Here is a 17,500-nt window from a genome sequence, read left to right on the forward strand (position 1 = left end):
GTGCGTCTCTATTAAAATGGACAACCGTTTCCTGTTAGCATGAGCTTTAACAACATGCGGGAAACTGCTAGCGAGGTTGTTTTCTGTAACACAGAGCTATCAGTCGTACAGTTCTCTCTCTCATCAGTCTTTCTCATGGGTTTACACCAAATTCCGCCTCAGATCTGTACACAGACATAGAGCCGGATACGGACAGCGTCGCTGTGTTAGCATGTTAAGAATATGTTAATCAGGTGCTTAGCCTGCTGGCTTTTTGATATCTGCGTCCAAAAAGTAAGCAAAGTGGTCGGGATAGAGCAGACAGAGTGGTGTGTGTGTGTGTTTGTGGTCTGGGTGTGTTTATGTGTGTGGTTTGTATCATCGATACTCAATGAAGTGTGAGTGGAAGCTAATGGGCTGGGAAGTGCAGTGTGTGAGTGTGTGAGTGTGTGTGTGTGTCTGTGGGAGGAGAGGGTAATTGTGTATTAATGTGGAAACCTGTATTAATGTACAGGGTGTAGTTTCTTTTTTTTTGTCTATATCTTGTTCTGAATAAACTTTACATAACTTTTATTAATTTAAATAAATAAATAAATAAATAAATAATTATTTTAACGTTTAATTGTCCAAGTGAAACATCTTGAAGTTCAGCAAAAATATCTATAAATAAATTGTGCAGTAATTTCACCTCAAATCCATCTCCAGTGGGTGAAATTATTCATACACCGATATTTATTTATGCAAATGATTCTCATTAATTATGCATGAGATTTAATGTTAATTAACAGTAGGTATTAACAGTGAGGTTGTAAAGGAAAGGCATATATAGGTATATCATGATGACGCGTATGTTGCCGTGTGTGTGTGTGTGTCAGGGATTTGTGATGTGATGTCATGTGAAGTGGGCGGAGCTTTCTTAAAATGCTTTGATAGAAATATAAATTTATTTTTTGCCACCACAGACGAAGATGTTGGAAAATGTCCCCTGAAACTGGAGACTCCTTCCCTGAAAATTTCGAATGAGCCGTTGCTATAGAAACCATAAGTGAGTGCATTAATATAAAGCTGCTGCTGCTGCTGTTAGAGGAACTTCATCAACAACCTTCTGATGAAAGAGCTTGCAGAAGTACTTCTCACACACACACACACACACACACACACAAATAAGGGGGAGGCCTTAATGTGAGCGTCTGGCAGGCAGAATGCTGAGTAGCTCTATGTGTGTGTGTGTGTGTGTGTGTGTGGTTAGGCTCATGGTCTGGTGCACTTAAAGAGGCTCCATAAAAACCCCATCATCAGCCCTTGACCTGAGCCCTCTCACACACACACACACACACACACACACGCTCCGTGGCTCACACACTCATCGGCAGCGTGCAGCATGAAGAGACGCAAGCTGTCCAGAGTGGCACGTCTGTGGCACGTAAGTCTCTTGATTTGCATTCGGATGGTGCGAGAGCGTGAACCTGTGAGATCTCTGGACTCTGATTGGTCAGAAGGTGTTGATGAATCTTCTAGAACGGTTACTATAGCAACAGGGAGGCGGACGGTAGACCCTTCACGGATCGCTGTGGTGTGTTTTGTGTAACGTTTATGGAAGGAGTCTCCAGTGTAAGAAGCTTGAAGCTTTTCTGACTTCTTTATAGTGTGTGTGTGTGTGTGTGTGCGTGTGTGTACGGGGTTTTACAGTGTGCTGCTGGTCTCAGATAGAAATGACAGAGAGATGTGGAGTGAATGTTTGTAGCTGCTATAAAGTAAAATGCTAGCTACAACGCTAGAGTATTATTTATTAATAATTTATTAATTATTAACAAAATTCACTAATGTACTGACTCTCTACGTGTATATGTAGTGTGTGTGTGTGTTTACGTTTTTCATTTCCGAAGTTTATCGCTGAACGAATTTTTCATTTCATGTCACTAAAATAAAACGAATCTCTGATTACGTTCTCTACTTTCTCGGGAAAGTGGGCGGGGCTTCCTGACTACAGCGAGGGCGGAGCTTACTCACTGAACAGAGTCAGAGTGCCGTGCTAAAGCTAACCCAGTTAGAGAAACATAGGCTATCAGGTGAAGCTAATCTAGTGAGTGAAGGATAGCTAACTGTGTGAGAGAGCTGCTCTAGCTAGCAAAAACTAACCTAGCAACTCAAGGTGGAAGTAAAAGCAAGGAAAAGCGAGCAAGTGGGAGCAGTGAGAGAAGATTAGCAAGTGAACCAAGTGAATCCAAGCGAAGTGAAAGCTAGTCCAAAGAAACGGACTTATAGAGCAAAGGCTAACGTAGTGAGAGGAAGCTAATCTTGTGAATGAAAGCTAATGTGATGTAGTGCATTGAATAAAAGCGCCAACGTAGTGGAAGAAAGGTAATCGAGTGACTGAAAGCTAACGTAATGTATGTAAGCTAACATAGTCAATGGAAGCTAATCAAGCGACTGACTGAAAGAGATGAGAACCCTGATCAGTTTTTTAAAATGCTAATGCTAATCTGCCATTTTCTGTTGCAGTATTTTATCTCACACATGGTGAAGTTAGCTACCACTTTTCCCTTCTTCCTTTTCCTTCTCCTTTTTCATTCCCCCGCGGTCGCTAACAGCAGTACTTACTTCAGAGAGATGTTTTTGTATCGTTTCTGTTTCCGTTCCGTTATCGGTTTAATCGTGGAAAAAGCTTGCGCATGTTCACGTCTCCACACTCTTTACGTCACGTCCATTAGCTCTCAGGGATCCTCGCTAATGGTCTCCATCACCACACTTCCTGCTGTTTGCTGTGAGGGAAATGTCTCCACTTAATGCGCAGAGTATTTAAAACGGAAAGCTCGGTGTTGCACGCTCAGCTGTTTACGTTGGTAAAAGCACGTCGGTCGATATGCTACGATAATAACCGTGCGTCAGCGCATCGATACTGAGCGACCCGACTGACCACTCCAACGCTTTAATGAGCTGCAGGTGCCAGACATCAGACCTCCTGACCTGCTCGCTGCTAGCATGCTTAGCATTCTCACAGCTGGAACTTTTAAAAGTTTGTTGTATTTTCTTCTATAATGCTAGCTCATGGGTTATGTTTTCTTGTTAGCCTGTTTTCATTTTAGCATCCTGTAATAATGATTTCTGCACTTAAAAGTGTAATTAAATGCTAGTTGTGTTTTAGCTCATTTTACTATAATGCTAGCTTGTGTTTTATGCTTATGCTAGTGTTTAGCAGATGACTTTTCTGTTCTATTGTAAAAGAAGTGAGTGTGTGAGATGCTGGAGATGCTGTCTGTGTGGGACACATTTAAAGTGTAAACTAATTTAAAGTGTAAACAAATTGAGAGTGTAAACTAATTTAAAGTGTAAACTAATTTAGAGTGTAAACTTATTTAAAGTGTAAACTAATTTAGAGTGTAAACTTATTTAAAGTGTAAACTAATTTAGAGTGTAAACTTATTTAAAGTGTAAACTAATTTAGAGTGTAAACTTATTTAAAGTGTAAACTAATTTAGAGTGTAAACTTATTTAAAGTGTAAACTAATTTAGAGTGTAAACTTATTTAAAGTGTAAACTAATTTAGAGTGTAAACTTATTTAAAGTGTAAACTAATTTAGAGTGTTAACTTATTTAAAGTGTAAACAAATTGAGAGTGTAAACTAATTTAAAGTGTAAACTTATTCAGAGTGTAAACAAATTTAGAGTGTAAACTAATTTAAATGTTAACTAATTCAGAGTGTAAACAAAACTGGAGTGTAGACTAATGTCGCATAAACAAATTTAGATGAAGATTTAGATTTTGAACTAGTCCAGCTAGTGTAATTAGCTGTCTGGAAGAAACAATCCTAATTCCTATTGCTTGCATTGATTTCTTTGCTTGTTTTTTGCATTAGCAGTGTATTAGCATGTATTAGCAGTCTCATAGCCTCAAGCAGGAGGTTGTCAATAGTCAAACCTGCTCATGAAAATATTAGGCCACGCCCCTCAGGGTATTCCTCAGATTGATGTCATCAGTAACAGGATTTAAGGAATACACACTGTAAAGCCAGGCCAGTTTGAGGACGGTGTCTCAGGAGGCGTTTTTTCTAAACTAACTGGATTTACACAAACTGGGATTTCTGGTGTAAATGCCACTGTGGACGAATTGGGTATAAATCCACCAGCGCAGGCTTTCTTTTATTAGAGCCATCCTATAAACCCGTGTCTTTTTCCAGGTGCTATATGATCCCTCTGCTCCGTCTCACCCTGACTCTGTCCTTCACGTTCCCTTTTAAACTCCATCCCTTCCTTTTATCAGTTCCTTTTTTCAGCGACAGCAGCCGATCCATTCTCCTCTTCATTTACATATAACTTTTTTAAAAAGAGTACTTTAGGAATAGTTTTGGACGTTTATACAGACCGCCTCGGTGTTAATTTGATTTCGTTTGTCTGTTATTGCTCTTTGATGCGATGAATAAGCACACTTAATAACTTTTATTTCCGAAGTCTTTTTTTATCACCATCACGGAAGAACAATAATAAAGTACAGAAGAGCCATAAATCATTGCGTGATAGCGGTGTTTGTTTCAGCTAACGATCCTTTAATGAGTGCTGAATCATCCAAAAAGCCCGAATGTTTTAAAATCGATTTAAAAATCTCTTCACGGCTCAGAGCTTCTGGTGCGCTCAGCCGAGGAGCCTTGACCAGCTTCCACTTTAAAGGAAATTACTAAACAAATTTGCAGCAGTTGGCGTTCCTCAGGGTTTAATTCAAGGCCCAGTTTGTTTGTTGTTCATTTTTTTCCCCCTTCTAAGCAAATGAATAAACCTGATCTGAATGTGAAATGTAGGTCTAGAGATCACCGAAGCTGAGACCGAAAAAAACATCCAAAATTTCGGCTAATTAGCTAAGTAAATATTTAATATTTGACATCCGGGAATAAATTTAGTTCCTTCTCGTGAACACATTTTAGGAATAAATTCGACGTTTGAGGCGTTTGAAAAAACACTTCTGCGTAGAAGTCTTTGTAGACGATGCTAACGATCATTATATTAAAAAAAATAACAATGTTAAAAAGGAAATAAACAAACAAAAGCGAGTTTGAGCTTTTTTATGGAAAGTCTTTTGAAATAGTTTAAAATGAATTTGTAAACAAATGTTTTTTTCTGCTGCTTTTTACAGGTTGAGGTTCACAGAAAAAAAATTACGGTAAAAGTAAACATAAAAAAATTAAAAATGGAAGCAAATGTGTATAGATATATTTTTTTCACCTTTAGTAAGAATGTTAGTAAAGTAAAGTCGGTTTTAATCGTCGTTTAAAGTCGGGCTTCATCGTTCTCTTCTTATGAGCACGGAATGTTTGCTTCCGAGTGTTTACTCCTGAGATGGCGAGACACGATGTCTCCAGAATTTCACCCGGGACTTGAGCGTTCTGGACACCGAATCATCGACTGATTTTCTCATTCCTGGCTGCTAGTTTGAAGGACCCTGAGTCACCTGAGACTTGCTAATGAAAGTACCCTTGAACGACACCAGGCTGTAAGATTGCTTTTGTTTCTGTTCGGGGTTTCTGTAGCGCCCAGACGTCCCTCTGAGGCCTGGAGCTAGAAAACCTCACTCTAGCATGCGCAGAACACATGGAACCCAATCACAGAACCCGATATTGCCTTCGCTACAGAGCTTTAACACAGACGCTGTACATCAGGAAAATGTCTTCACATGTCATTATATAATATTTTTGACATGTCACCCTGTCCTACCTCTTACGTTTTGTGAGATGAGATGAATATTATACTGTAAACTTGCAGTCTTATCTGTTAACACAAAAGAAACGGTCCTAGAGATGAGCTCTGAGAAATGCCAGCTATAACCGTATATATATATATATTAAGAAACTTTCAATAGTATTGAAGCTGGTCGAACTCTGAGTAAACTAAAAGCTGTGTATTAATCAGACGTTACGAGGGATGAGTGAGGGGCAGAGTTTACTAGCTAATCTTTTAAAAGACTGCATGTCACGTTTAAAAAGCGACTTCACTAACGAGCGCGGTTGTGAAATATATCTTACGCACGTCAGATCAAACGTCTCCCGAAGCGCGGTAAGGAGGAGCAGGTTGATGGCCTGGAAGCGGAGCGGGAGGATGACGAAGTCGCTTTGAAAGGCCACGTGTGAAGTTCATCAGAGAATCTGGCTGTGTTTCAATACGGCTTTTATCATGCCCTTGTCAACTTCCCCTTGCCATTAGCCTCAATTTAAGGTCAGGTCTTTGGCAATGCTTGAAGTTTAGCAGACGAGCGTTAAATGAGTCATTATCACTACACACACACGTTACCCAGAAGGCATTGCAAATGGAGCCGATTTCCATTTCAGAACAAGGAGAAGATGGCAGAGCATGAAGCTCTTCATGAGCGCTATGAAACATTTCTGAATTTCAAGAAGTTGCACCACCAACGTCGGACCTGATGATCTTTAACTTTTATTTCTGTTAGATGCTGAATTTGCTGATAAACCGACTCCAAAACATCCTGAACGTAAAAATTCTGAGCGTGAGTCCACAGACAAATCAGCAGTCCACAAGAAGACTTTATTATTAGATTACTAGGGCAGCAGCAGCACTCGTTATCGTTTCCATAGCAACAGAAGTTTTCTTTATTTGGTGTAACACGTATGGAAGGAGTCGCCAGTGTCAGAAGGACGGAGAAAGAAGGGTTTTTTTTCTTGCTGTCTTGATATTAAGCCGCTCTGGTCATCTGGCAATCAATAGCTCTTCTGTCTGCCTCTGAATTCATTTAGCCCGAAGGACAAATAATTGCGTCTTAAATCACTGCTCCGGAGTCTCCTTACCCGGTTTGCGCATCGATTTTAAGAGGTCTAATGAGTAATCGTATTATTGATTCTCCAGACAGGTTCTTACCAGGGTTTCTCCATTCTGATAGTTTAATAGAGTTTAAGAAGTAAACACCTCCATTAACTCGGCATTGTGCAGGAGGATCAGGTCAAACTCGCCCAATCTTCTCTCCTGCCTCCGCAACCCAGAAGAGACTCGTCTTTTCAATCACAGCCTTCAGGGAGGTAGTTTAGACTCGATTGAGTTTAACAGAAGATTGGATACCAAAAAAAAAAAGAGAAAATTGTAATGAAAGAAGGATAGCGTAGCGATCAGATCCTGCAGGTCACCCTGACGCCAGCGCCAAGCTCCGGTGTGCTGCCATTCCCAGGATTCAGATATCAAATATATTCATCTAAATATCTCTTTGTGTCGTTCTCACTCTCTGTTCTTTCTTTTTTGTTGTTGTCGCTGCTTGTAATGTGAAAATCACATATATTTTCTGATTTTAAAAAAAATCTGTAAAGTTCTCCAGAACTCTTATTCCGGACCACATGAGATTTGACAGACATAAAGACAAACTAGTTTTCTTTCTCTCTAAACTCTCAGAAGTCACTTAGGTTTTCCAATATTTCCATAAAAAAATGTGCAAAATGTTCAAACGTGAGTGGGTAATGTTAGTACACTATATTGCCAAAAGTTTTGGGACACCCCTCCAAATCGTGGAGCAATTCAGCATTCTACAAACATTTGTGGAAGAATGGGTCGCTCTCAGGAGCTCAGTGAATTCAAGCGTGGTACCGTGATAGGTTGCCTCCTGTGCAATAAGTCCATTTGTGAGATTTCCTCACTACTAAATATTCCATGGTCAGCTGTTAGTGGTGTTATAACAAAGTGGAAGCAATTGGGAACTAGGGTCTGGCAATCTGATGGACGAGTCTGGGTTTGGCGGTTGCCAGGACAACAGTAATTGCCTGATTGCATTGTGCCAAGTATAACACTTGGTGGAGGGGGGGATTATGGTGTGGGGTTGTTTCTCAGGGGTTGGACTCAGCCCCTTAGTTCCAGTGAAAGGAACTATTAATGCATCAGCTTCATACCAAGACATTTTGGACAATTTCATGTTCTTTGTGGGAACAGTTTGACCAAAGCACTGACCAAAGCAAGGTCCATAAAGACATGGATGAGTGAGTTTGGTGTGGAGGAACTGCAACCCCATAGAACACCTTTGGGATGAATTAGAGACTGCGAGACAGGCCTTCTCGTCCAACATCAGTGCCTGACCTCACAAATGCGCTTCTAGAGGAATGGTCAAAAATTCCCTAAACCTTCCCAGAAGAGTTGAAGCTGTTGATAGCTGCAAAGGGCGGGTCAACTCCATATTAAACCCTACAGATTAAGAATGGGATGTCATTAAAATTCATGTGCATGTAAAGAAAGACGTCCCAAAACTTAATATAGTGTAGCTTATAAACTCTACTTTAATATGCTACATGTCACAGTTTGTCCTTAAAACCCTTTACTTCATCAACTTCGTGTCCAGATTTGACGTCTGACCAACGAATAGAAATGGAAATGTTGACCAATTTTTCCGGAAAGTTTTCCAGGTGACTCATAAAAAAATTCCATGTTGAAGTTTAATCATGCCTAGATGTGAGGCAGTTTGTCCTGACTGACTTAGAGCACTCTGGCGTCTCTCACACACATGAACCAGGAAGGTTGTGTGTTTAGGTTTTTAACACTAGACTCGGTTAGTGATCGGTTTACACCTTTATCATTGACTTGAATCATTTTTTTTTCTTCTCTCTGTCTGCTCAGTGACATTGCGTGTTACTCTGGAAAAAACTTTTCTCTCACTGAACTTTCGCATGGAGAAACAATAACAGAACGTGATGCAAAACAAATTCTCCGTGAAGTTGCTGGCTCCAACAACCTGGAGGACGAATGTGAAAAACACTTCAGCTGAGCTGGCACTTGAGCTCCAGGCTAAATGAAAGGAAGATATTTTCTTGCTGGCTTGCACTTCAGCGTAATGAGCGTATGTTTCGCTTGGCTTCTGTGATGAACCATCTGCTAATATATCGATATTCGCTCTTGTAAACATGCCTTGGCTCTGGCCAACAGTTCGAGCCGGTCTACCTGAGACTGTCCGACGGCTTCCTGCGGCTGTACGCCAGGTTTACGTTAGATTTCGACAAATACCGAATGTAGTCTCAAAAACGGGGCGAAACATTTTGGGAAGCGCATGACTTAATTCATCTTCATTAGCAGTGTAATGATACGCCTACACCCAGTATAACGTTAGCGTGTACTGAAGAGAAGTGATCCTAAAACGGAGCCTTGTGGAATGCCACAGAAAGCACAAACACAAGCGAGGCACTAAGCCGCCATGACAACCACCACTGCAATGATGAAGAACAAATGTAGTAGCGTTCTATTAAAGGGAAGTCTGTTAGCATGAGAGATGCACGTAGCGTAGATGTAGGTGTGATTCTTTCAGCTTCACGGACAATAAATATTATATTTTCTAGTTGCACATAAACATGGCCAGTCGTTTTCTATACGAAGCAGATGATTTGCAGTAGCGCCGTATTGTTCCGTACACGTAGGCTCGAAAGAAACGCTTGAGTCATGCGAGTGATTTGTCATCCAAGTGAAAGCGTCATTCATGACAATGGAACTCAGAGGAGATTCGCGTCACACACTTTGAGTATAAAGGCAGTAATTTGCAGCATTGACCAATCGCTTTGTTTTTGGCAGATTCTTTTCTTCTCAAGCTTCAGTTCAGTTTGATTTTATGTGTATGGAATAAAGGACAAATGCAAAACATGCTAGCTACTGTTACTTTGGAAGTTGAGTTCTAGGCTTCTAGGCTATTGTCTGTGTGGAATTTCACAGAAAATGTTCCTCAGAGTTCTCCGATTTACTCCCAGCTCCCAAAAACATGCCAGTATGATGACTGGTGATAATAAATCACCACTAGGTGTGAAGGAGTGTGTGTGTGGTGTATCATGGTGCTCTGATGGATTCCTGTGTTCCTGGGATACACCACCACCCTGAGCAGGGTGAATAGTTGGAGGACGGTGGTGTAGATACATCTCTGTCTGAAACTGAAAGTCTTTTGACTCCAAACGAGAGTACTGGATCTCGTCTCTCTGCCTGGCTTTAGCTCTGTTCCCATGAGCTCTCGCTTGATTTAAGCCCAGGTCTCTGTGGAATATTATTAACACGAGCGACAAGCCACGTAATTGTACGACGCCTCTGTTGTCACACACACACACCCTCTTGTTAATATACCCTGAGCTCACATTAGCGCTCAACTTGTAGCTCCTGAAGGTTGAATGGATGCACGCTTTGTAGAAATGATTCCTTGATGGACGGATTTTCAGATCTGTCGTTCGTTAGCGCCGGCCTCAAACGTGCTAGAGACTTCTACATGAGAGGGAAGGGGAAGATGCAGTGTGACACATCTCACGAAGAGAAACGTGTGTGTGTGTGGTGTGTGTGTGAGGGGGAAGGGTGTCAGGCATATGCTAAAATTAGGGCTGAGTGCTTCAGCGAGTCAAATAGCAACAGTGAAGACATCAGCGTGTTCTCAACTTTAACGGCTTAATACTGTGACGCCTTTCGGGTCCAGACTATGAGGATTGAAAAGCTGTCCGAAGGCAATGCTGTAAATGTTTTACAACCTATCGGATTTGCTCTATTTATTTATCTAACAACCTGCTCAGCTTTAACGGCTTCTCCAGGTGAGATCTTACAGGATTGAAATTTACCTATACTTTAATCAAGAACGATTGCTTTTACACGACTACAACAAAAAGTTGGAGGTTTATTCGTTGATGTGAGCAGTTATGAAGGTCACAGTAAAGACGTTTACACACTTGGCCTGAGTCTCCGCTTCCTGGGGATGGGTTCTGGATTTGTTTGGAGTGCTTTTTATTTATTTAGCTAGTTACTACATGATGTAGTACAAATGTTCAAAAATAGGTTTAGAGAGTGACCGGAGTTCAGGATCAAACCTGGAGCTCCTCACATAACGCTCCTCACATTAGAGCTCCTCACATTAGAGCTCCTCACATTAGAGCTCCTCACATTAGCGCTCCTCACATTAGAGCTCCTCACATTAGAGCTCCTCACATTAGAGCTCCTGACATTAGAGCTCCTCACATTAGAGCTCCTCACATTAGCGCTCCTCACATTAGAGCTCCTCACATTAGAGCTCCTCACATTAGCGCTCCTCACATTAGAGCTCCTCACATTAGAGCTCCTCACATTAGCGCTCCTCACATTAGAGCTCCTCACATTAGAGCTCCTCACATTAGCGCTCCTCACATTAGAGCTCCTCACATTAGAGCTCCTCACATTAGCGCTCCTCACATTAGAGCTCCTCACATTAGAGCTCCTCACATTAGAGCTCCTCACATTAGAGCTCCTCACATTAGCGCTCCTCACATTAGAGCTCCTCACATTAGAGCTCCTCACATTAGAGCTCCTCACATTAGCGCTCCTCACATTAGAGCTCCTCACATTAGAGCTCCTCACATTAGAGCTCCTCACATTAGCTCTCCTCACATTAGAGCTCCTCACATTAGAGCTCCTCACATTAGCTCTCCTCACATTAGAGCTCCTCACATTAGAGCTCCTCACATTAGCGCTCCTCACATTAGAGCTCCTCACATTAGAGCTCCTCACATTAGAGCTCCTCACATTAGAGCTCCTCACATTAGAGCTCCTCACATTAGAGCTCCTCACATTAGAGCTCCTCACATTAGAGCTTCTCACATTAGAGCTCCTCACATTAGAGCTCCTCACATTAGAGCTCCTCACATTAGAGCTCCTCACATTAGAGCTCCTCACATTAGAGCTCCTCACATTAGAGCTCCTCACATTAGAGCTCCTCACATTAGAGCTCCTCACATTAGAGCTCCTCACATTAGAGCTCCTCACATTAGCGCTCCTCACATTAGAGCTCCTCACATTAGAGCTCCTCACATTAGCGCTCCTCACATTAGCGCTCCTCACATTAGAGCTCCTCACATTAGCTCTCCTCACATTAGCGCTCCTCACATTAGAGCTCCTCACATTAGCTCTCCTCACATTAGCGCTTCTCACATTAGAGCTCCTCACATTAGCTCTCCTCACATTAGAGCTCCTCACATTAGAGCTCCTCACATTAGCTCTCCTCACATTAGAGCTCCTCACATTAGAGCTCCTCACATTAGCGCTCCTCACATTAGAGCTCCTCACATTAGAGCTCCTCACATTAGAGCTCCTCACATTAGCTCTCCTCACATTAGAGCTCCTCACATTAGAGCTCCTCACATTAGCGCTCCTCACATTAGAGCTCCTCACATTAGAGCTCCTCACATTAGAGCTCCTCACATTAGCTCTCCTCACATTAGAGCTCCTCACATTAGAGCTCCTCACATTAGCGCTCCTCACATTAGAGCTCCTCACATTAGAGCTCCTCACATTAGAGCTCCTCACATTAGAGCTTCTCACATTAGAGCTCCTCACATTAGCGCTCCTCACATTAGAGCTCCTCACATTAGAGCTCCTCACATTAGAGCTCCTCACATTAGAGCTCCTCACATTAGCGCTCCTCACATTAGAGCTCCTCACATTAGCTCTCCTCACATTAGCTCTCCTCACATTAGCGCTCCTCACATTAGAGCTCCTCACATTAGAGCTCCTCACATTAGCTCTCCTCACATTAGCTCTCCTCACATTAGAGCTCCTCACATTAGCGCTCCTCACATTAGCTCTCCTCACATTAGAGCTCCTCACATTAGCTCTCCTCACATTAGAGCTCCTCACATTAGCGCTCCTCACATTAGAGCTCCTCACATTAGCGCTCCTCACATTAGAGCTCCTCACATTAGAGCTCCTCACATTAGCGCTCCTCACATTAGAGCTCCTCACATTAGAGCTCCTCACATTAGAGCTCCTCACATTAGCGCTCCTCACATTAGCGCTCCTCACATTAGAGCTCCTCACATAACGCTCCTCACATAACGCTTCTCACATTAGAGCTCCTCACATTAGCGCTCCTCACATTAGAGCTCCTCACATTAGCGCGCTTCACATTAGCTCCTCACATTAGAGCTCCTCACATTAGCGCTCCTCACATTAGAGCTCCTCACATTAGCTCTCCTCACATTAGCGCTCCTCACATTAGAGCTCCTCACATTAGCTCTCCTCACATTAGCGCTCCTCACATTAGAGCTCCTCACATTAGCTCTCCTCACATTAGAGCTCCTCACATTAGAGCTCCTCACATTAGAGCTCCTCACATTAGCTCTCCTCACATTAGAGCTTCTCACATTAGAGCTCCTCACATTAGAGCTCCTCACATTAGCGCTCCTCACATTAGAGCTCCTCACATTAGCGCTCCTCACATTAGAGCTCCTCACATTAGAGCTCCTCACATTAGCGCTCCTCACATTAGCGCTCCTCACATTAGAGCTCCTCACATTAGAGCTCCTCACATTAGAGCTCCTCACATTAGCGCTCCTCACATTAGAGCTCCTCACATTAGAGCTTCTCACATTAGCTCTCCTCACATTAGAGCTCCTCACATAACGCTCCTCACATTAGAGCTCCTCACATTAGAGCTCCTCACATAACGCTCCTCACATTAGAGCTCCTCACATTAGAGCTCCTCACATTAGCTCTCCTCACATTAGAGCTCCTCACATTAGCTCTCCTCACATTAGAGCTCCTCACATTAGCGCTCCTCACATTAGAGCTCCTCACATTAGAGCTCCTCACATTAGCGCTCCTCACATTAGCGCTCCTCACATTAGAGCTCCTCACATAACGCTCCTCACATTAGAGCTCCTCACATTAGAGCTCCTCACATTAGAGCTCCTCACATTAGAGCTCCTCACATTAGCGCTCCTCACATTAGAGCTCCTCACATTAGCGCTCCTCACATTAGAGCTCCTCACATTAGCGCTCCTCACATTAGAGCTCCTCACATTAGAGCTCCTCACATAACGCTCCTTACATTAGAGCTCCTCACATTAGCTCTCCTCACATAACGCTCCTTACATTAGAGCTCCTCACATTAGCGCTCCTCACATTAGAGCTCCTCACATTAGCGCGCTTCACATTAGCTCCTCACATTAGAGCTCCTCACGTTAGAGCTCCTCACATTAGCGCTCCTCACATTAGAGCTCCTCACATTAGCTCCTCACATTAGCGCTCCTCACATTAGAGCTCCTCACATTAGAGCTCCTCACATTAGCGCGCTTCACATTAGCTCCTCACATTAGAGCTCCTCACATTAGCGCTCCTCACATTAGAGCTCCTCACATTAGCGCGCTTCACATTAGCTCTCCTCACATTAGAGCTCCTCACATTAGCTCTCCTCACATTAGAGCTCCTCACATTAGCGCGCTTCACATTAGCTCTCCTCACATTAGAGCTCCTCACATTAGAGCTCCTCACATTAGAGCTCCTCACATTAGCTCTCCTCACATTAGAGCTCCTACATTAGAGCTCCTCACATTAGCTCTCCTCACATTAGAGCTCCTCACATTAGCGCGCTTCACATTAGCTCCTCACATTAGAGCTCCTCACATTGCGCGCTTCACATTAGCTCCTCACATTAGAGCTCCTCACATTAGCGCTCCTCACATTAGAGCTCCTCACATTAGAGCTCCTCACATTAGCTCTCCTCACATTAGAGCTCCTCACATTAGCGCTCCTCACATTAGCGCTCCTCACATTAGAGCTCCTCACATTAGAGCTCCTCACATTAGCGCTCCTCACATTAGAGCTCCTCACATTAGAGCTCCTCACATTAGCGCTCCTCACATTAGAGCTCCTCACATTAGCGCTCCTCACATTAGAGCTCCTCACATTAGCGCGCTTCACATTAGCTCCTCACATTAGAGCTCCTCACATTAGCGCTCCTCACATTAGAGCTCCTCACATTAGAGCTCCTCACATTAGCGCGCTTCACATTAGCTCCTCACATTAGAGCTCCTCACATTAGCGCGCTTCACATTAGCTCCTCACATTAGAGCTCCTCACATTAGCGCTCCTCACATTAGAGCTCCTCACATTAGCGCGCTTCACATTAGCTCTCCTCACATTAGAGCTCCTCACATTAGCGCGCTTCACATTAGCTCTCCTCACATTAGAGCTCCTCACATTAGAGCTCCTCACATTAGAGCTCCTCACATTAGCTCTCCTCACATTAGAGCTCCTCACATTAGCTCTCCTCACATTAGAGCTCCTCACATTAGCGCGCTTCACATTAGCTCCTCACATTAGAGCTCCTCACATTAGCGCGCTTCACATTAGCTCCTCACATTAGAGCTCCTCACATTAGCGCTCCTCACATTAGAGCTCCTCACATTAGCGCGCTTCACATTAGCTCTCCTCACATTAGAGCTCCTCACATTAGAGCTCCTCACATTAGCGCTCCTCACATTAGAGCTCCTCACATTAGAGCTCCTCACATTAGCTCTCCTCACATTAGAGCTCCTCACATTAGAGCTCCTCACATTAGAGCTCCTCACATTAGCGCTCCTCACATTAGAGCTCCTCACATTAGCGCGCTTCACATTAGCTCCTCACATTAGAGCTCCTCACATTAGCGCTCCTCACATTAGAGCTCCTCACATTAGCGCGCTTCACATTAGCTCCTCACATTAGAGCTCCTCACATTAGCGCGCTTCACATTAGCTCCTCACATTAGAGCTCCTCACATTAGCGCGCTTCACATTAGCTCCTCACATTAGAGCTCCTCACATTAGCGCTCCTCACATTAGAGCTCCTCACATTAGCGCGCTTCACATTAGCTCTCCTCACATTAGAGCTCCTCACATTAGAGCTCCTCACATTAGCGCTCCTCACATTAGAGCTCCTCACATTAGAGCTCCTCACATTAGAGCTCCTCACATTAGCGCTCCTCACATTAGAGCTCCTCACATTAGAGCTCCTCACATTAGAGCTCCTCACATTAGAGCTCCTCACATTAGAGCTCCTCACATTAGAGCTCCTCACATTAGCGCTCCTCACATTAGAGCTCCTCACATTAGAGCTCCTCACATTAGCGCGCTTCACATTAGCTCCTCACATTAGAGCTCCTCACATTAGCGCTCCTCACATTAGAGCTCCTCACATTAGCGCGCTTCACATTAGCTCTCCTCACATTAGAGCTCCTCACATTAGAGCTCCTCACATTAGCGCTCCTCACATTAGAGCTCCTCACATTAGCGCGCTTCACATTAGCTCTCCTCACATTAGAGCTCCTCACATTAGAGCTCCTCACATTAGCGCTCCTCACATTAGAGCTCCTCACATTAGAGCTCCTCACATTAGAGCTCCTCACATTAGAGCTCCTCACATTAGCGCTCCTCACATTAGAGCTCCTCACATTAGAGCTCCTCACATTAGCGCGCTTCACATTAGCTCCTCACATTAGAGCTCCTCACATTAGCGCTCCTCACATTAGAGCTCCTCACATTAGCCCGCTTCACATTAGCGCGCTTCACATTAGCTCCTCACATTAGAGCTCCTCACATTAGAGCTCCTCACATTAGCTCTCCTCACATTAGAGCTCCTCACATTAGAGCTCCTCACATTAGCGCTCCTCACATTAGAGCTCCTCACATTAGCGCGCTTCACATTAGCTCTCCTCACATTAGAGCTCCTCACATTAGAGCTCCTCACATTAGCGCTCCTCACATTAGAGCTCCTCACATTAGAGCTCCTCACATTAGAGCTCCTCACATTAGCGCTCCTCACATTAGAGCTCCTCACATTAGAGCTCCTCACATTAGCGCGCTTCACATTAGCTCCTCACATTAGAGCTCCTCACATTAGCGCTCCTCACATTAGAGCTCCTCACATTAGCCCGCTTCACATTAGCGCGCTTCACATTAGCTCCTCACATTAGAGCTCCTCACATTAGCTCTCCTCACATTAGAGCTCCTCACATTAGAGCTCCTCACATTAGCTCTCCTCACATTAGCCCGCTTCACATTAGCGCGCTTCACATTAGCACTCCTCTGTGAGGGAAACATTGAAACGAAAGGAAAACATTTAACTTTTTTCCACCAAGCTGTACTTTAATACTTGGTGTGAAGCTTGACATAAAAGACACTTTTTTCTATAATAAATGGACACCAATGTTTATTTACATTTGTTTACATAAGATAAACATTTGTATTTTTTTTAAATATGGCGGATGAATTTTGTGGAGACATGAAGTAGCTTCCGAAAAAGAGCGGGAATAAATTGGCCCCGCCCACCGACGGCACCTCTGCTCTCTCACGCGCAGCTCTGCTAGGCAACCAAGCGCTCAAGCGTGATCCCACGCGCAGTTTTCCATTTCGGCTCGAGACTGGTGGTAGGTAACGGTCGCGAGCGCCTGATCACATCTTTCTTTCAGTATCTCTCTCTCTCTCTCTCTCACACACACACACACACACACACACACTTTTTCCGCCAGCAGCAGTCCGCTTATCTCTCTCACATCTCAGTGCCTCCATGACTTCGGCTAAGGAGCGCAGCGCGTCGGCTAAAGCGCCTCAGCACCAGGAGCAGGTAGGAAGAGCAAAACATCCTGTCATGTCGGCTTTCCCTCAACACCTTCACAGCGTCTCGCGCTGACACTCCCATCACTGTGTCCTTCTCTTTAACTCGGGAAAATGACGTGACGCACATTCCGGCCAGTTTTCCTCTCACTGCTCTAGACCTGTAGGATGATTCTGTGTACGTGTACATAGGT

At 43.7% G+C, this 17,500-nt stretch overlaps 1 protein-coding gene across 5 annotated transcripts in view; it reads left to right on the forward strand.

Annotated features, from left to right (window-relative positions):
• Nucleotides 1-17,500, forward strand: part of dpp6b (dipeptidyl-peptidase 6b) — a 178,378-nt gene that overhangs the window by 83,861 nt on the left and 77,017 nt on the right. The window contains exon 1 of one of the 5 annotated variants that reach the window (XM_058394912.1): nt 1,260-1,402. The exons of 3 other annotated variants lie outside the window; for them this stretch is intronic. In XM_058394912.1, the coding sequence (XP_058250895.1) occupies nt 1,361-1,402 (42 nt within the window). In that variant the 5' untranslated portion in view covers nt 1,260-1,360. Of the gene's footprint in view, nt 1-1,259; nt 1,403-17,159; nt 17,317-17,500 lie in introns of those variants that run through there. One more of the 5 variants, XM_058394908.1, reaches the window with a different exon arrangement.

The sequence above is a fragment of the Hemibagrus wyckioides genome, linkage group LG07 (assembly GCF_019097595.1).
Source record: "Hemibagrus wyckioides isolate EC202008001 linkage group LG07, SWU_Hwy_1.0, whole genome shotgun sequence".
NCBI lineage: Eukaryota > Metazoa > Chordata > Actinopteri > Siluriformes > Bagridae > Hemibagrus > Hemibagrus wyckioides.